We start from the raw sequence: 20493 nt of genomic DNA on the forward strand, positions 1-20493 counted from the left end.
TTAATATCTTCTTTGATCATATATAAATGTAAAAATATAAAAAATTAAGGGTAGATTATAAAATTTTTAAAAAAATTTTAGTATAATTTAAAATATTCAACCATTAAAACAAAAAAAATCAATTTTGTATTTAATTTAAAATATTATATATATATATATATATATACACGAAATAATAATTTTTTGTAAAAAATTAATCATCATATTTAGTGTAAACAAATTAATAAAATAAACTTATAAAACAAACAAATTAACGGGTCAACATATAGCTAAACTAAACACAACATAAAATTAAACCAAATTTGTTTTTATAGAATCTGAATTTTTTACCCAAAATTTAAAAGCATAATTACGAAATTTCAAACATTGAACGAACCTTAAAATAGGAGAAATTGAAGTTTTATCTATACACTAAAAAAAAATCATAGTTTTATATGTTTTTCTTTAAAAAGATCTACGACTGCTATTATTTTTACATGAAAAAATTAAAAAATAGTTGAAATTAAAATGAAAACAGTGTCAATTTTTTTTCCTTTTATATGAAATTATATAATGTAATTTGAAATTGTATTAATTTATTTTTAATAATTAAAATTATTAGATATCGAATCCGGATATATTTTCAATTTAGCAGATGACTTAATCCGGAGAAAACCTTTTACCAAAGCGATAATTATGTCAAATAATGGTGGTTCGCATCCCTATGTTCAGCAAAAGAAATTTACGCGCTTTGAGCTGCTTTAATTCCTAATAATCCAATTTCCAACCCTTTATATAGTTATTATTGTTATTATCCTCCGATTTTCCATCCTGTCTCCATCGTTTCCCATAATGGAGTCCGTCGATCTCAACGAAACAGCGATTGCCAACGCCAACCACATTGACCATGGCTGGGAAAAGGTTACATATCCTAAACGCCAACGCAAGACTAAGCCCAACACCGATCCGGAAAAGGCTAACCTTATCCGTTCCAACGGAACCCTAACTAACGGCGCCCCTAACGTTTTCCTTTCCGTAGAGCAACAGTCTGAGGATCGTCGCCGTCGGATCATCGAGGCTCAAAGAGCTTACGCTGCTGTCGTTGATTCCAATACGAAGGCTAAGCATAACAGATCCGACCTTGATTACGACGATGATGACGACGACAGTGATCTGGAAGGCGTTAAACCTAACGGAAAGCCGGCAGAGGGGGAAAAGAAGGTGAAGCAAAAGAAGCCGAAAAAGCCTAAGGTTACGGTTGCAGAAGCCGCATCAAAGATTGATGCCGCTGATCTCTCTGTTTGTCTCGCTGTAAGCGCAGAATGATGATAAATTTCATTTCTTTTTTGGGTTTGATAAATTGGTTGATTAAATAATTTTTGATTGGTTTGGGGAAATTAGGAATTGAATGGTGAACAGCAGGAAATTCAAATGCAGAAGTTTGCGAATTACTATGGCAAGGCATTTCAGGAAGTGGTAGCGGGGCAGTTTCCTTGGGTGAAGATGTTTAGGGAGACTACCGTTGTCAAGCTTGCTGATGTGAGTTTATGTTGTTTATTTATTTTATTTTGTCGCAATTGGAAGTTTTAATTTGCACGCTGGATCGGTGAGAGGAAGGAAATTTGGAAACATTACTTTCTTAAATGTTTGAATGTTCAAATTGGAAACTTTTACCAAAGCTTGGTTTTTGGATTGACTGGATTAATGCTCTATCATCCATGATTTTTCTAGGAAATTTGATTGGAATTTTTTTTTAGCTTTGTTTGCATGATTGTAAATATTTGGAACTGATTTGTTGATTTTCCATTGCAACATCTCAATTTCGTTGTCTTGTTAATTTCACATTTTAACTTATCCTACACCCTTTTTAAGGGAAAAAACCTTGTCCTCCTCTTGAAGTGAAACTATTTGAATTGATTTAAATACGAGTGATTAGCATTTTGCAAAATTTTGTGCATTTATTGTGGCTTTCAATGCTTTGTAAGGAGGTAGTCAAAATCCTTTTCTTGGTTACTGGTTTATATTATTTTCATGTATTATAAATTCGTAGAATGGTATTGAAAGGATCCTGAATCAGCAGCTTGAGATAGTTCTTTGATTCCTATGCTGATGATATAAAAAATTAAAGGATTATTTAGCAGTTCAATTTAGAAACAATGAAGCAGTTAAATAAGGCAACTATAATTTGTGAGTAAAATGACTTTATATATGTTTAATTGTTTATTAACTTGGTATAAGAAATAGAAAATAGCCGTTCAAGGTGAACAAGATGCTGTTTATCCTTCTCAGATGTCAATTAGATTCCTTTTGGTCTCTGTTGATCTTTGCAGAACTTTCTAATTTTTTTTTTCTGACCAAACTGTTTAATTTCTCCTTTGACAGATACCTCTTTCGCATATCTCTGATACTGTTTGTAAGACATCAGCAGATTGGATCAGCCAACGATCCCTTGAGGCACTTGGTTTCTTTGTATTATGGTCTTTAGACATCATTCTTGAGGACTTGGTGGCCCAGCAAGTAAGTTCTAGTGGCTCCAAAAAAGGTGTGCAGCAGACGTCATCAAAGTCTAAGGTAACTTTATTGGCAGTTTTGCTGTTGAATTGGTTATCATCTTTTGCTTTTCATCCATTATTTTGATGTCTGATGCTGTTGACTTAGTTATTTGCTTTCAGATATCAGATGTCTATTGCTTTTTTTTTTTTCTTATTTTATGCATCATTCTGCTGGAGTATAGCCCCTTTGAGGTTTTAGTAAGATTACACTTAAAAATTAAACCCCTATTAGTTTTGAAAACACAATGCCCCCCCCCCCCCCCCCTCAAAAAAAAAAAAGTAACAGTGTTGTTGTTAAATATCATGTTAATATTGAATGAAACTAGAAGTATACCCTTTGTTATTTATTTCTCTACTTATTTTGTTTCCTTTTTTCTTTTGCCTGGGTCTTTTTTTTTAATTATAAAATTGTAAGATTTAGTTAGTTATAAATTAGTTTGTAAGATTTGACTAGTTTTAAAATCATTTTTAATTATTATCAAATTAAATTTTAGTTAAGCTAAATCATAATTCAATTAGTTAGTATTAATTTTGAGACGAATATATCATCTTGTCTTGGGTTAAAACAAATTATCCTAATTGCTATCAAATTAAAAAAAAAAAGGTTTGAATGACAAAGGTCAAAGAGATTGATTAAAAAAAAAGGGAATGAAAAGGACAAAGAGAAAAGAAAAAGGAAAAAATAATAACAAAGTGGGTGCTATTAAGTGTGTCTGGTATTTGAAGCTAATTTTGACCAAACATTAGTTTAAATGATAAAATCTTAACTTCCATTACTTTTTGAAGGTGGATAGAGGGTATTTTTCAAACTAATAGATGGTAAGGGTATTTTCACTAAACCCTCAGGGGTTAACAATTATTTTCCGGGGTAACCTTAATCTGCTTTTAGTTGTCATTGGTTGGTTTCCCATGAAATTACTTCTTTTCATTTATTTTAATAATATGCCTAGGTTAGGATTTAATTTGTGCAGGCAAAAGTTATGGGTTCTTTTAATTTAAGTTTGATACAAGAGAAACAAACAGATAATCTATAACATATAATACCCTGTGAGTGATTCTAACATGTCCATGGAAAGAATTGAATATCATGAAATTGTGAAGGCTTCGGTCTTCTTGTTCCATGGAGAGCAGGACTATTTCCTCTTTAATTTGTCAAAACAATTTTAGATGGGAAGTTTCCCTTACTGATGTGCAAGCTGAGCTGCACTGAGTATCTATTATTTTTTTAATATCCTGGTATATGATAGATCTGGAAGTAAAACTGTTTATGCTTTGACAATTTCTTTTATTAACTATTGGGAGCTTGAATTTCATTTCATTCAATGAACTCTAGAAGCCTTTTCTTCATTTTTTTTTTTTAATTTCTTTTGCATGTGCTCCATAGAGGCTTTCATATCATGCATAGTTTTGTAAGTTCAATAGCATCTATCTACGTCAAACTTTTGGCAAGAATAGGTATCCACCTCAAATTGGGTTTGATGTAGAAACATGTTATGCAGGCTGGAATATTTGTGGCATTAGCAATGGTATTGTGGCGTAAACCTGATGCCTTAATTAGTGTATTGCCAAAGCTGAGAGAAAATTCGAAATATCAAGGACAAGATAAGCTCCCTGTTATTTTATGGATGATAATTCAGGTAAGTGGATGGCAAAACATCGCAAATCTAACTGATATATGAATTTGGAAGGCAGTTTACCTTGTGTTATTCTTTCCTATGTAATATGCTTCTTATTTCATACATCAATGTCGAACTGTCTAGGCATCCCAAGGTGATCTTGCTGTGGGGCTGTACATGTGGGCACATCACCTCTTACCTATAGTTGGTAACAAAAACTGTAACCCACAGTCCAGGGATCTAATTTTACAGCTAGTGGAATGGTATTAGAGCTTCTATAGTTTGTGCTTTTTTCCTTTCTGGTCCATTTTTCATTATTTTCCTTGACTTTCATATTTGTAAGGCTTATTGAATTCTTTTCCTTGGTGAAGGATCTTATCTGCCTCAAAAGCTCGGTCAATTTTAGTAAATGCAGCTGTTAGAAAAGGGGAACGTTTGGTGCCACCAACTTCATTTGAGATACTAATGCGAGTTACCTTCCCTGCATCTTCGTCTAGAGTAAAGGTAGATTAAGAGTTTGACTGTATGCATTGCTGTGTCAGCACTTAGATTTAAATCGTTATATTTTCTCACTTTCTTGTAAGTCATGTTATTGGTGCAGGCAACCGAAAGGTTTGAGGCCATATATCCTGCAGTAAAGGAAGTGGCTCTTGCTGGTTCTCAAGGAAGCAAAGCAATGAGACAAGTGTCTCAGCAGATATTCAACTTTGCTGTCAAAGCAGCAGGAGAAAGTAGGTTTTGTATTTTATAACTTCTCTGTTTTGCAGTTACCTCTCCTTCCCCCTCCCCTTTCCCCTTCTTGCCGCATTCCATTGTCTGCTCTGAATGGCAGTTTGGACCTCAATGCTTGAGCTTTATCTTCTTTAAACAGGCTATCCTGAGTTATCCAAAGAAGCAGCTGGAGTAGTCATATGGTGTTTGAACCAGAATGCTGACTGCTACTTGCAGTGGGTGAGCTATTTTAGTTTTTTACCAGGCCCTTTTATGACGAAGAACTAGGAGGAAGGTTTAGTTTTCTAATGGACTTCTTACTGATTTATTCTCATCTTCTGTTTGGTGTGAACAGGAGAAGATTTATCTTGACAATCTAGAAGCAAGTGTTGCTGTTCTTAGAAAACTTTCGGAGGAATGGAAAGAACACTCTGTAAAATTTACTACCCTTGACCATTTGAGGGAAACCGTCAAGAATTTTAGGAACAAGGTATTTACCGTGCTACAAATAAACCGAGGCCATATGACTTTTAGGCCGACATCCTTCTAGTTATTGACAAAAATACATGTTATGACATCATTTTTATCCCAAATTATTAGAGGATTTGCCTGGTCATATGGTAGGCAAACATTTCAAGTTATATATTTCCTTTTGGTGATTTTCAGAATGAGAAATCAATGGCCAGTGGATCAGATGCCGCTAGACAGGCAATGTGTCAAGATTCAGAGAAGTATTGTAAGCATATATCTGGGAAGCTATCGCGAGGCCATGGGTTGATGAAAACTTTGGCCATTGTTGTCGTTGCATTTGCTGTAGGTGCTGCTGTTGTATCTCCCAACATGGACACCTGGGACTGGAAACTTTAAGATATTTTGTTTCCTCGGTCAAGAGTTCTTTTTTAATGTAGAGTTTCTAACTGGAAAGGAAAAAGAAAAAAATGTCTTTTAATATGGGATTTAGGAGGATAGTATCAGAATACAGGCTGCCGTCTTAAAGAAGCGAAGGCTGGAAGAGGAAAGTCTTGCAATGAGTTGGGTTTACTACATTTACATGTATTTCCAGTAATTTGTTTTCATGACTTATAGATTCAAATAATTTGAGGATTAATCTGCTTGGTGGAAACCATTAGAATACTTTTGAGAAATGAGAAGTTTCTTCGGTCAATTAGTTTTCCTTATATTTGCTTGTGTTTTTTTTTTTTTTTTTGACAATAAAAGCTTTAGTCTGAGGATATAAGGGGGAAAAAAAAAGAGGTAGTTTGGATTTGAATTTCAAAATAATTCAATGGCATGTGCTTAAAAATCTAAATTCCCTAAATAAGGTATTTTTATTCTTATTTCTTAAAATAAGGTTTTTTTTTAACACATAAGCATTTAGTTGCCACATCAGCCATCCGCTTTCCCCATGATTGGTTTTTTTTTCTTTCTTTCCATCCTAGTTCACTCTCTCAATAGTTTCTTTGCCCAGTCCGATGAAACCCCAAAAAATTAACTCCTTTCACGCCCTCCCCAAGGTGAAATAAATCTTATTTGACTAGGTCCTGCGATCTCGTGGCTGAACAATCCGCATCCCAAACTCTAGTTACCTTTGCAAAAAAATCCTTCGTTCGAGTAAGAAATGACAAGCGAAGCATGCCCATAGGACTTGAGATCGAAACAACGTCAATAAGGGAAGCATCCCATAGCTGAAAATTTTTTACAATTTTATAAAAAGGCTCTGCATTTACTAAATCATTTGCATCAAAAGGTTTTTTTTTTATCTTGTTCTTTTTCCTAACAATCGAGTTTGTATACAGAGAACCACGGGCCCCAGGAACAACCGGAGCCGGAATGAAACTAGCCAGAGATGAAAGATGCGCCCTGATCTTATAATCAATCCTCGGGCATTTCCTTGAAGAATGAAAATTGCAATGCTTTTGGAATCTATTGCTGCTAAGGTACTAACAATTAATGAAAGGAATGAGTTGTGATTAATGCATGGTTGTGGCATTGAAACCTGAAGATTGATAAACAATTAAATTTGTGATTAATGCTGTAATCTTCAATGGAACCTTAAAATGCACTAAGGAAAGTTCAATCCTCAAATTGGGTTTGTTTTCTTAGAATTGGTGGCGCTTTCTTTTACATTTTTTTATTCTTTACGATAACAATAGTAGTTGAGTCCAAATTATCAGAGTTCATTATAAACATGAGTTTTTATGTTTGCAAAATATAGTGCAGGTTGCAGATGGAGTATTGCAATAATGAGGATCAAAATGTTCAGAAATAGGAGACCTGGAAAGGTGATCCCTTTAAGTATAATATATATAACTTTGCTCAAGTCCCTGATGTCTGCTACCGTTCATTTTAAGAAAAGAATTCATTTCAAAGTGTATATCGGTCAGACTGTCTATAACTACATTATAAATTTGCCGAATCTGAATCATCCGCCGAAACGGCCGCTGATGAGGGGAAGATTTCTAGCAACCTTGTTCTCCATTTTGAGTCTTTTGGCTCGTTTAGAAACGAGGACTCTTTCAAATCTAAAACTTATAAAGCATCAAATGAATTTGGACTGTCAATTCCTTCACAAAGCCAACGATCATCATAATTCACCCAAATTTGGTTAAATCCCATTTGAATCCAACTAGCTTTTTCAAAATGTTATTCACTAAAGCACCCAAAACGACAAAGACGCTCTTGGAACAACGCCTCTGAAACAGCTTGGCTCCCTGATGACATCTCTCCTAAGAACAGAGCTATTTGGGAAGCTTACGTTAACTTTCCTTTCAATGAGAAGTTAACCAAAATGGTGCTTTTATCGGATTTTAATTGATTTGTTGAATTAGCGGGATATCTTCGTTGGGTTTTTAGTTCGTGATATATTTTTTAAAACTAAATGGATTACTTGGCATATAAATTTTTGAAATGTGGATGAGTGTTGATTTTTATGTTAAAAAAAATTACAATTGAATACTTATGGTTTAATTGCTTAAAAAGGTGTAATCTGCCAATTTTGTTTTCTTGGAGGCTCAGTTTTGGTTTAATTCGCTTAGCAAAGTTTGAGTTGTCGAGCCTTTAAACTTGTATGGGTAAAACCAAAGTTCAATAGATAAAAGCAGAGAGAAAAGAAATGATGAAGAAGAAAGGAAAGGATGGAGGGGGAAAGAAAACAAAGGTAGAGAAGAAATTAAATGCCTACATAGCTAAAAAAATACTCTGTTTTGTGAAATAAGAATAAAAGTACCTTATTATGGGAATAAAGATATTTAACTATATTATTTTAAGAAAAAACTCGCTTTCTTTGCCATTTCGTTGCAAGCCCCTCTCCATGTATGGAATTGATATCATCAACAAGTCAGTAAAGTTAAGGTTCAAACTGTTTACAAACTTAAGAATTAAATCTGGAGGAAGCTATATAGGGTATAAGCAAGACCCAAGGTGAATATTGGTAAATATTTCATAAATTACAAATCATAATCTTCAGGCTTGGCAAAGGGATATTTGAGATACGCATTTTTAACTTGTGAGGGATCTTTAGGTGTGTCCCAGGGATACTTCAAGGATGGATCCCGAGGGAATTTCCTGAAGTTCAAAAATGGTGCCCAAAGCATTACTCTGCACGTAGGAAGGGGAAGAAAAGATGAATTTACAGTTGAACAAATTCAATGAAAACATGAAGATTTCCTGAACCTAGCATGCCCTAGATTATAAGAAGACATTTTTGGCTTAGCATATATATATATATATATATATTTAAAAATGACAAAAGTTGAAGAGAATGTCCAGACTCACCCTGGAAAAAACAAGAAGACACACATAAACTGCAAATACATCTCCAAAAGGTTTCTTCTGTACCATCTTATCCTAAGCCAATTCATGATGATTGGCTGCCATTCATCAAACCACAATCACATGGAAACAAATATTCACAAATTAAGCAAAACCAAAATACAGAGTATTATCCAATTCAGATCAGAGAAGGAACAGCGGTTCTACTTACTGGCATGATAAGGAAGTACCAAAAAGCAATAATTCCTAGTTGAATTATCACAGTAATAAGATCTGGCTCGTTATTAACCCCTGTAACAGCTAATGCTGGCTGCTCAAACTGGTAGAAAAATCTCCATTATCATTTACATATATCTCTCACGGTTAGATAACTATGGACTAGAACAGAAGATAAAGGAAGGAAGAGTAATATTCTTACAGTGGCAAGAAGGGCAGCAACTTGAATTGCCAAGCTGGTCTTCTTTGTAGTAAGACAATCATTTGGTTTTATGTCGATGTTTGTAGCATTGTGTTTCTGAAAAATTTATGATTGAATGAGAAATTTCTGAAGCAAAAATTGTAAAAACGAAATGTTAGAAGAAAATAAAGGAAAGCTGTTTCATTACCTCATCAAGCTTGGGATTGTTGATTGGTTTGTGTTTGGATGTAATATTATAGAAAGGAAACGTTTTGCAGTGAGAACGGGAATGAGAAATGGAAGGCAAAGCCTTGGGGATTTGGAAGCTGAAAGAGCTGCTCATCTTTCACCACTGTAACTCTGTTTGTGTTTATTTTCTTATCGGTTTGAGTTAAGAGTTTCATGGCAAGCAATGCTTGGATTTTCCCAGAAATGGGAAAAATGGAATTCTCAGATTTTTTGGGAGCTGCCACGTGTTATAATAATGTCTGAAGACCACCACACATACTTTATATCCTCACTATATTAAAGCTTGTTTTGTTTTATTTTGTTAATTCCAATGCAAAGCTTTTAAAATATTTTTTTTCGTAAAAGACAGTAAGCGTTAGATTTTAAATTTATATTTATTGAATATTAAATTTTTTAAAAAAATTTTATCAACCAATTGAATTAAAATTTAAGTTTCAAAATTTTATATTATTTAAAATTAAAATATTTTGTTTATTTTATTTTTATACACATTTTTAATATAATTATTTAATTAAGACTTTTTAAATTTTTGCTTTTTCAAGAAGATGAAAAATTAGCACAGGTATTCCCTTCCTTTCTCTTCTGTGAGAAAAATATAATTGTGGGCATAGATATACATATTTATTATTGTTATTTTTAAACTCTAAAATTACATTATTGTATTTACCATGAAACATATCATTTATAAATTTTTTATTATAATGTTATAATTATTTAATTATATTAAAATATTATATAAGAGTTTATCATTTATAAATATGAGTTTCATATAAAATTTTTATGAATTTTATATAATCTTAAATTATAATTAAATAATTATATTATAATAATTATAAATAAAATATTTTCATTTATCATAATTAAATTATATGAATTATTTAATATAAAAATTCAAAATAAAAATTTCCTAAACAACAATTTTATAATAAAAAATTATAAATATTAAAATTTAAACTCGTCTTGTTATCTGTGTATCTAAAAGATAACCATATAACCACAAAAATTTAATCCTACTTAACAAAAAACTTTTCTTCCCTCGCCAATTAAGGTTAATTCTTGCGAGTATTTATGGTATTTTCATATATGAATTATTTAATATTAAAAACCAAAAAAAAATAAAATCCAGACGCCAAAGTCTAGTACATTCCATTATCCGGCCGGTGAAGAGCGGCACCGCCACTTTTGTGGGGGGAAAAATATAAAATCCCCACGCTCAAAACGCTGGTTTCAAACTCGCTGGTTTAGGCCAAAAAAAAATGATGGCCTCAACTCTCTCAACTCACTTTGACTTTAAGCTGCCCAATCCCCAGCAGATGTTTACACCCACCAGCAGCCTGGTCGCTATCACGGTTATTCCCACAAAACCCAGTAGAAAAAACCCTTCCTTTTCAGCAAAGTTTCACCATTTGCATCATTACCGTCATCTTTGGAACAGTTTCTTCAAAACCAAGTCGTGTTCCCTCCGTACGGTCCTTAGGAAAGTTAGTGGTGATGATGGTGCCATTGATGCCAACTCTCTGGAGCCTGCTGCTGTTTCTGTAAGTTCTAAAGTCTAAGCTTCTTGGTTTCCCATCTGGGTCCTCATAATTTGATTTCGAGAGTTTGTTCTGATTGTTGTTCTTTCTTTTATTTTGTTTTGTTTTGATTTTTTTTTTTATGGAAACAAAGATGTGTGTCAATTAGAAAGTAGAAACTTTATGGTTGCAAAATGTGAATGACTGGTCAATTTTAAGTGTGTTTGAAACTTGTTAATATCACATTCATATTGGAATACGAATTGGGGAATTAGACCCGATATTTAAAGGAATACAAATTTCATTTTGGATCAAAAATTGGAAATTTTAGTTTGTTTTCTATAAAATGCAGTACAGAGCTATGAAAACAACAAAAAGGAAGCCCTTTACCACCATGGACGGTCGGCTATAATAATATTGTGCCATTGTGCCCAATTTAAGACCAAATCCTCAGCATGTTGCATAGAGTTGTTACAAAAAATGGGGTTTGGGGAGCGTTTGCCAATATCCCATGAAGAATGGAAGTCCATTTGGTTCCAGCTTTTGAGGGAGATTTAAGAACAATGATTGAGCTTGACGAAATGTTCTACATTAAAGGTTTGTAGGTTATTTAAGCACTTTTTGAATCAGGATGGAAGGATTCAACATTGGATAGGTGTTAGATGGAGCTGGCTTATGCTTCAATGCTGAACAGATTAAATGCTATATCATCTCATTGTTGCATTCTAACAATTACAGGTTATGCTGGTGCGTAATCTGGAGAGACTTTAATTGCTAATCCTCCTGAGCTTTGCCGTTAGATACATGTGTCAGCTCTCCAACTTCTTAGTCATATCATATGTTTAAAATTGAAAATTTTTAGATGGACCCCAAAAACTTTAAGATGGTTACTTTTGGTCTTCTAATTTGTAATTCTTTCTTTTTTATTGTCCTCTTTTGTTTTGGAATGTACTTACAATTAAAATCAAAATTTTATTCTTCCCTTACCCCCACACTCCCCAAACTCCTGTTTCTTCTTTTTTTTTCTTTTAATTTATTTTTTTAGGATAAGAAATGTCTATTAATTTAAGGCTTGGAATAATACAGCTTGTTCTGCTAATTTCAGGATGGTGAAGGGATAAACAGTAGCTCGTCTTCTTTAGGTGACAACTCTGTGGCCTTATTTGTACGGATGCTTGGGCTAGACCATGATGCTCTTGACCGGGAACAGGCAATAGTGGCACTATGGGAATATTCATTATGGGGAAAGGAGTGCATTGATGCCATTATGCGGTTTCAGGGTTGCATAAACTTAACTGTAAACCTTCTTAATTCCAAGTCTAGTGCTACATGTGAAGCAGCTGCTGGTCTTTTACGGTCGATATCTTCAATCAATTTATACAGAGATTTAGTAGCAGAAGGTGGAGCTATAGAAGCAATAACTGGTTTGCTGAGTCGACCTTCTTTGACTTCTGAGGTACAGAGGAGGTGTTTCACCTTTGAAAATTTTCACCTCATTTATCATGTTTGTAGAAATTTGAAATATATCATGAACTCACTTTTTCAGGTTAAGGAGCAAAGTTTATGTACTTTATGGAACTTGTCTGTGGATGAGAAACTGAGAGTGAAAATTGCAAACTTAGACATCTTACTGTTGCTTATCAATTCCTTGGATGATGATGTAATTAAAGTGAAGGTAGCAGCTGGTGGGGTTTTGGCAAATTTGGCCTTGAGCCATTGTAATCACAACATAATGGTTGAAGTTGGTGTCATTCCAAAGTTGGTGAGGATTTATGTTCTCTTTGCAGAATGGGGATGGTTGTTTTCTAATTAAGTTACTGAACAACTTTCTAGTTACATGCTAAAATGGTACATGAAATATAGTAACTGTAATTATGCTATAGCAATTGTTTTCCTTGAACAAAGTTCTCTCACTCTCTCATGAATGGATGTGGGTCACTTGATTGAGTCTTGCATTCTTATTGATGGGTTGACCTGATTTCTTTTTATTGGATTGGAAGGCATAGGGGAGAGTATGGCACTTTTCTGTTTTATAACCTTATGATGTGTTTAAAAACTTGTTCATTCTCTTATTTGCAAAACTGTTTATTTTTGTTTCTAAAATAAAAAATGATGTGAGTAGCATGTAAAAAATTGTCAATCTAATTGTTTATATAAATGATGCCTTTACCAGGGAAATAATATTTTGTTTGCTGACATGTAGTTACATTCATGTTTAGTTATGAATCTTCTTGCTTGAGAACTGGATCCGTTGTTTTTGACTCATTTTTAGGTTATGGAAGGCAGTGCTGCCTGATTGACACTGGAATGAGTAAAAAATAGTACATAAGTGAAACTAAATTTCAATGGGACTTGTGAAACATTCGTATTTTAAATGCAGGCAAAGCTCCTAATAACTGATGTGGAAGGATCTAAAGTTATTCGGAAGGAAGCTAGAAATGCATTGTTGGAACTTGCTAAGGATCATTATTATAGAATTCTTATCATAGAGGAAGGTCTGGTTCCTGTGCCTCTGGTTGGTGCTGCTGCCTACAAGTCTTTCAGGCCAGAATTACATTCATGGTCTACTATGCCAGATGGTACAGAGATTGAGCGGACTTCAAAAGGTCCTTCCACGTTTGGTGCCTCTGAATCACTTCTTGGGTTAAATGTTGACAAGAATATGGACATAGAGGAAGCTAAGATGAATGCAATACTTGGACAGGCACGGCAACAATTTCTTGCTCGTATGGGTGTTATAGAATTGGATGATGAAAGAAAATCTCAGACGGAATCCCCCACTGATCAGCGATTTACTCTTCTCCCATGGATGGATGGTGTGGCTCGATTAGTTTTGATTCTTGGGCTTGAAGATGAGGTTGCCATTTCGAGGGCTGCTGAGTCAGTTGCTGATTCATCTATCAATGAACATATGCGGGCCTCATTCAAGGAAGCTGGTGCCATCCAGCATTTAATTCGGCATTTAAACCACAACAGTGCTGCTGTCCGATCTGCTGTGACCAATGCTTTGGAGAGGTTGTCTGTCAGGTATTTTAGTCATGTTGTTCAGTTTTGCTAGAAAATGCTTTTGGTTCTAAATAGGGAAAATTCTACCAAGGAGCAGACATTTCTTGTAGTTCTCATTGATCCAGATCTTGATCCTTCCTTTAGCTCTATAGACAACTGAGTCATCATTTTGTTTCTATGGTTTAAATTTAGACTGCTGATGTGCGTTTTTAGTGAGCCTTCTTGTTCTCTCCTATATGCTTCTTGAACCCTCTCTATAAATCTAACTACCAGGATTACTGTTTGGGTTTGAAGGAAGCTTTCATTTTTAGTCCTACTTGATTAACTAATGAATTGTCTATGTGTATCCATCATCTATTGATTGCCCACCAGAGTAGGTTCCAATCGTAAACATATAATAGTTTGTAGTGAAGTTGTGCTCTTAATATCTGTTACAAAGTTTTCTACGTGATTTCTCAATTTGCTTATAGGCATTGATGCTGGTATCCATTATCACTGCCACAGCTTTGTGTTATGGAATCTTTTTTCTATTGAACACCGAACATCAGTCCAATATCCTTGACATATATCCTTATGTTCACTTTCATTTTCTCTATTTTTGTTGATAGGTTAAGTATTATCATCTCTGTGCTTTATATCTTAACTTTTACATAAGATTAAATGTTTTCTGAAGTTTCTTGCTGCAGCCATGTTGTTTGTCAGGTACTTGAAGCTAAAGGTATTTTACACCCTTTAGTTTGTAATCTGAAGCACCCAGAGATCTCTGAGAGCTTGATGGAGAAGGTATAGACTGTCCTTGTTTTCTCAAGAGTTAACTTGGAATACATTTAGTTTGCTAATGGTTATGACATGGATTTTTGCTGCTTATGCAGAACTTGGATATACTTGCTAGGATTTTAGACCCTAGTAAAGAAATGAAGTCAAAGGTTAGTCAATCCTCTCTTGCAGCATCATATAGGTAAAATACAATTTTTCATCTGTTGTTTTGTTTTTGACACTTGGATCCCTTGAGTTATCCTCTGTTACTGGCAGGGCTTATGTTGTACAACTTTTTAATTAAAAGATCCTTTTTGCATTCTTTACTTGTAATGCTTTTGTCTTAGTAAAAATGTTAACATCGCAACTCCTTCCGGTAACAAAGCAACTTCAATTATCCAAAGTGTTTAAAATGCAGATACACACACAGATAGAAGATGGTTTTTATAAAATGAGACAGCCACAGGTAGTGGAGATGTACTTTTCCCTGTATTTTTTTTTATTGACTTACCTAGTGTACTGTTGTGTTCTAGTTCTTTGACGGACCGGTCAATGGTTTAAGAAAAGGTCTAGATGCTGCAAGGAGCCTTAATGTTTCTGTTGGATTGACTGGAGATAGGGCCATGTCAATAATGGAATCCAGGTTTCTCCCTCTTCTTCCTGGTGTCTGTTTCTTTAAAACCTAATGGTTCATCATTGTGGCCTCTTTCCCTTCTCTTTCTGGTGTTTACTATTGGATTCTTGTTGTTTGTTCCTAAATGATTGCTTAATCTGGATGAGATAGTTGGAAAGAATCAATTGGGTAACATATTGATGTTTACGTCTTGTTGTCTTCTCTTTCTATGTAGATCCTCTTCTCATGGTTATCTTGGGTTCTATCTCTTTCTTCCCAGTTTCTTCTACTTTTTGCCTAAGTTGATTCTCTCCATTTCCCTCTGTTTTCTCTCTATTCTCTACTTTCTTTCTCTTTCCCCCCATAAATAAATGGTTTGATGAAAAGTAACTAAAATTGAAAATAAAGATGGCTATTTTAAGGGTGCTGGTGGTTCTGGTCAGTGTTTAGGCATGCACCTAGGCACTGCACCCTAGCCCAGACAACAAAAATTTCTCAGATCCTTTCAGATCCTTTCAGGTGAGGCCAATTTGATCAGGTGCATGCCTGGTGCACTTTTCTGTAAGGCGGTAGGCACAAACAAAAGCCCGTCTGAGTGAAGTTCTCTCTAATTTAATTTATTTTTAATTTCTTTATCTGTACCTTTAATAGTAAAAAAAGGGGACAATATCAAATTCTTTAGTTCTCAATGTCTGAGCATTCAACATCATTGGACCATAAGGATATCATGCATATTGGCAAACAAAAGAAAAAGAAGATTTTGCATGTTTTTGTATGATAAACTGGATTGCTCTATGTTGTTTATTATTATAATGATATATACATAAGCACATACAAAAACACGCACACATATACATGTTGCACCTTCACTCAGGCTAGTGCTTTTTTTTTTTCTATCCTTGTGCCTCAAGTAATATAAGGGTTCTAACACCAACAGCGTGTGTTGCACCCTTGACAACACTGATTAAGAAAATATACATCTATGTTTATTTTGTTTCTTGAAAAGAAAGGGAAAAATAATAGTTTAGGCTGTTTTCATCCCTTCTTCACCCTTTTTGTCTTGATGCTTTATTTTTAAAGAATGCTTGACAAAAGGTGTCATATATGGCTACTGATTTACTGTTTTGACTGAGCATATTCATGATGAATCCTTAGGTTCTTGAAAATTACACTGACCAGTTGTACATATTGGAAACTTATTATAGGAAAGAATTGCTGGACTCAGCTGTGATTACTCGCCTTGTTGAGATTCTGAAGACATCACCATCAAACCTGCAAAGAAAAGCAGCTTCTATCTTGGAATTCATGACAATTATTGAACCAAGCATGGAAATGATAATGACAGTAGACATATTATCTGGTCTGGATGCTGTTTTTCAACAAAAGGCTCTAAAAGGTAATGGGGAATATTCTTTTAGTTGAAACACTTGAGCTTTAGAGAAGTACCTTATTTGGAATTGTTACAATATAATGCTTTTGAAAGGAGGATATCTCTTCATCCTATCCTTCTTTATGTGCATGTGTGTGTTTTCGTAGGATGGGATAAAAGGGAGAAAAAATGTTCTAGTACCATAACAAGCAGTTTAGCTGTCTTGGATATTGAAGGTCCACAAAAATGAGAATCATTTTTAGGTGTTTTATGTGATGTTTAACCATTATACAATTAAGGCTGAGTCTCATTCCAAATTTAGCTCTTTCCAGTTATGTTTTTCTTGTTTCCATTACATTCAAGAAAAAAAAAAAGAAAACATTTTTCTAGTTCCAATGATAAACAGCTCAGCTGCCTAGGACAGTGAAGGTCCACGGAAAAGAGAAAAATATTTGATGTTGAACCATTATACAATTAAGTTGGATTATGATTCCTAATTTAGCTCCTCTAGCTTAAGTTTTTCTCTCCATTTTAGATATGAACATTCAGAGCAAATTGAACCTCCATGTTAATTTTCTGTTTTTGTTGCTCAATCTTCGACTTCCTTATGGGTATTATTTCGTGGTTTTAATTAAAGCCACACAGCTTGAATGTCTAAATTTCAAGCATCTTTCTTTAGATTTAAATAACAGTTGATAGGACTTCTTTTGGGCATTTCTGGTAGCTGATTCTTCACAACTAATTCTAATGCTCCTCTTTTAACTCTTTTTGGAAGTTTTGAATTGCATCTTGCCATTTACTTTTGAGGGAGTTCTCTCTCTCTTTCTCTGTGCACATGCATTTTGCTTCTTCCTGTCAAAAAGGATTTTGCTGTGAGCCAGTTACCCCACTTATTAAAGAAAGAGAGACTGGTCATTCCTAAAACATGCCTTTGACCTTTTAAATCAAGTGGTAATTGCAGTTCTTTTTCTATGCATTTTTCAAGTTTGAGTAATATGCTCCGAAGATGACTTTGCAAAATGGCAACCTTCGTATTACTCACATTTATAATGATTAACTGAAATTTCTCTTATCATGTTTGCCTGTCCACAGTTTAACCCTGTGAAGGTGCATACTGACCATAATGGTGTTGCTGTTCACTTCTACATGTAATTGAGCCCCATAGTTCATAAAAGGATAAAGAATCTGATAATTAGGTTAATTGAAATGAGAGTTTCTTGGTTTCTTCTGTTTTTACTCTATTTAAGTTTCTTGCTTTCATTAATTAGTGCTTTACTTGTCAATTCATAACCAAAGAAATATTTCTTGCACTTGTTCTTGTAAACAACACTCTACACTGAAATGGAATAATCCTTTTTAACTTCCCATTGCTTTTACTTTTAAGTTTCTTTGAAATGATTTGGAAAGTATCAATTAGTTTATCCAGGTATGTATCTGGGCCTAGTTTAAATGTTTATATGCCTTTGCCCAATAGCATGGAATAATTTTCTTTAATAGAAAATGTGTTTATTGATTGATTATTTTAGCATACCTTTGATATTTGGCAGAGATGGAAGCTGATTTAGAAGGTCAGGAACCTGACAAATATGCTCTTGAACTTGAAGAAGCTGGCCTAGCGGTCTCTGCAGCATCAAGGCTACTAACAAAACTTCTTGATTCTCGGCAGTTTTGCCAAAAAATAGATTCTACCCATTTCACTAAATTACTCCGAAAAATTCTTAAGTCAGATATCCCACTTCACAACAAAGATTGGGTTGCTGCTTGCCTTGTTAAACTGAGCTCTTTATCTGGTCCTAATGTAGATTTTGAGAATCCAATCAACATGGAGGTAACTCTTTATGAGACAATCCCAAGACTTATAGAGCAGATAAATTTGTCTCTTTCTCCAGAAGCACAGGAAGATGCTGTTGTCGAACTTAGCAGAATAATTTCAGAAGGGGTGGTGGATTCCACTCTAGCTGTCGCATCTGAGGGGGGTATGTATCCACTGGTGAACCTCATTAAAGAGGGCAGTGAGAGGGCGGTCGAAGCAGCCTTATCGATATTGTATAATCTGAGCATGAACGATGAGAACCATTCAGCAATTATAGCTGCTGGGGCAGTCCCAGCATTGAGGAGGATTGTTTTATTGCAAAGATCACATTGGACAATAGCACTTCGCCTGCTGAGGAATCTGCCCGTCTGATGGCAAAACGAATACTAGTTTTTCAGGGCTGTTATACCGATCTTGTAAATTATTTTTGTTCTATTCTGGAGCCGGTGTTATGAACCTACAACGACACTGGTATAATTTCATAGGAAGTCCTTGCTGTTTTTGTGACAGGTTTTATGCTCAATTTCTTGCCATTTAACGTAGTCCGTCTCGACTTAAAAACTCTTTCAGATCTATTCAAAGCCCTTGCTGGTAAAAAGATTGTCCTTAAGAAATCAACTGATTACAGCTTTACCAAAGAGCATTTTTAAGCTATATATGACACTAAAAGAGTCATTATCAGTTGTGAAGAATTTACATTATGTTGACAACATTTAGCAGTGACAATCCTATTGAAACAGGGTTTTTAGTGTAGCTTCAACGCCTCAAAAGATTCCAAGAGACCAAATTTTCTGTTGCTAAGCATCTTTTCATTGCTATCACAAAATTTATTGCATTAGATCCTTTGTTTAATAACCTTCCAATTTATATTGCCGGTGAAAGCTATGCAGGAAAATATGTCCCTGCTATTGGGCACTATATTTTGAAGCAAAATACTCTATTGTTACTAGTGCTTTTGTCGCAGCTGTTGCTTTGTAACAAATGTTCTCCCAAATTTGATACATGTTTGCTTTTTCAAGGGACTGAAACTGAAATTCCATGTGAGACAGACAAATTCCAGAAACCCAGTGTAAGGAAGTGCAAAATTTGAGAGACTAATACCGTATACTCTCTATTAAGCAAGCAAAAGAGAAATAAAAAGACAGATTTTGTTGCATTTCATTTCCCCACCACTTTCCTGTATTACTCTTTCTTTGAATGGAAGTCGTGCCCTGGATGATTGGTTGGGCGTAAAAGTAACTTTATGGCGTCCAAAAGCTAAACTGGCATCAAAGCCAATTGATTTCCCTACCATCAGACAGCATCGACATTGATGAAATAAAAGATGATAAGTCAAGTCTCATGCATTGTTTGGGGCAAGATTCATAGAGTATTTCCTAAGCAGATTTAGCTTGTAAGTGCTTGTTAAATATTTGTTATTCTCTCCTAATTTTGTTTATCCATTTTTGGGTATCTTACTAAAATTATGCTATTTTTTTAGACACCAATATTTTTATGTTTTATATTAAAATTATTGTTTATGGTTTTTTATTTTTTGAAATTAAAAACTAAAAAATCTAATATGTAAAAAATAAAATTTTATTTGAAAATATACCAAAATCAAAGTTTTTGAATAATATTTTGTACAATTCAAATAAAAAATGGGATGAATAAATTATCGTGTGTTTATTATCCTCTGCCAATAAAATTGGAAATAAAGATCATAGCTCAAACTTGTTGAAAACAATTTTATCATAACAAGTCCGTTATTTTTGAAAATAGAATTGGCATATTAAGCCGGTTATTTGAACGAAAAAATATGTATTAATTTTATAAAATATTTGAATCAAATATTAAATGAGTTTTATTTCATTAAAAAATCTAATAAACCAAATTATTTTGTTGAGTCAAAGTTGACCAATATTAAAGATTAAAGAAAATGTTGACCAATGTATTTCCCTTTGTTTAGCAATAGCGGTAGAATTTATTTATTTATATATATATTTTTAAAAAAAGATTTGAAATAGGTAAATTATTTAATTTTTTTTTTTAAAAAATATTATATATGATAATTTAAAATAAATGATTAAAAATTATATATTTTAAATAATTTTAATAAATAATCATCAATATGATTTGAATTTAAAATATTTTTATTAAAAAAAATA

At 33.9% G+C, this 20493-nt stretch overlaps 3 protein-coding genes across 3 annotated transcripts; 2 read left to right on the forward strand and 1 right to left on the reverse strand.

Annotated features, from left to right (window-relative positions):
- The first annotated feature begins 812 nt into the window (after positions 1-812).
- LOC111318062 (uncharacterized) lies at positions 813-6023 on the forward strand. The gene is made up of 10 exons (XM_022920696.2): positions 813-1290; positions 1381-1518; positions 2362-2550; positions 4031-4168; positions 4292-4410; positions 4519-4651; positions 4749-4878; positions 5019-5098; positions 5214-5348; positions 5525-6023. Exons 1-10 carry the CDS (start codon positions 832-834, stop codon positions 5723-5725), a joined length of 1722 nt encoding a protein of 573 aa, XP_022776431.2. The 5' UTR covers positions 813-831; the 3' UTR covers positions 5726-6023.
- Positions 6024-8115: 2092 nt separating this feature from the next.
- On the reverse strand, positions 8116-9437 carry NDHL (inorganic carbon transport protein-like protein). The gene is made up of 5 exons (XM_022920697.2): positions 9235-9437; positions 9048-9143; positions 8841-8948; positions 8633-8727; positions 8116-8455 (listed from the first exon to the last, which is right to left on the reverse strand). The coding sequence occupies exons 1-5, from the start codon at positions 9367-9369 to the stop codon at positions 8305-8307; spliced, it is 585 nt and encodes a 194-aa protein (XP_022776432.2). The 5' UTR covers positions 9370-9437; the 3' UTR covers positions 8116-8304.
- Positions 9438-10369: 932 nt separating this feature from the next.
- LOC111318064 (ARM repeat superfamily protein) lies at positions 10370-18888 on the forward strand. The gene is made up of 9 exons (XM_022920699.2): positions 10370-10813; positions 11895-12245; positions 12336-12551; positions 13170-13816; positions 14482-14578; positions 14668-14721; positions 15085-15194; positions 16370-16560; positions 18081-18888. The coding sequence occupies exons 1-9, from the start codon at positions 10532-10534 to the stop codon at positions 18716-18718; spliced, it is 2586 nt and encodes an 861-aa protein (XP_022776434.2). The 5' UTR covers positions 10370-10531; the 3' UTR covers positions 18719-18888.
- Positions 18889-20493: the final 1605 nt, after the last annotated feature.

The sequence above is a fragment of the Durio zibethinus genome, chromosome 2 (assembly GCF_047325235.1).
Source record: "Durio zibethinus cultivar Kanyao isolate XHJ-2024 chromosome 2, ASM4732523v1, whole genome shotgun sequence".
Taxonomy (NCBI): Eukaryota; Viridiplantae; Streptophyta; class Magnoliopsida; order Malvales; family Malvaceae; genus Durio; species Durio zibethinus.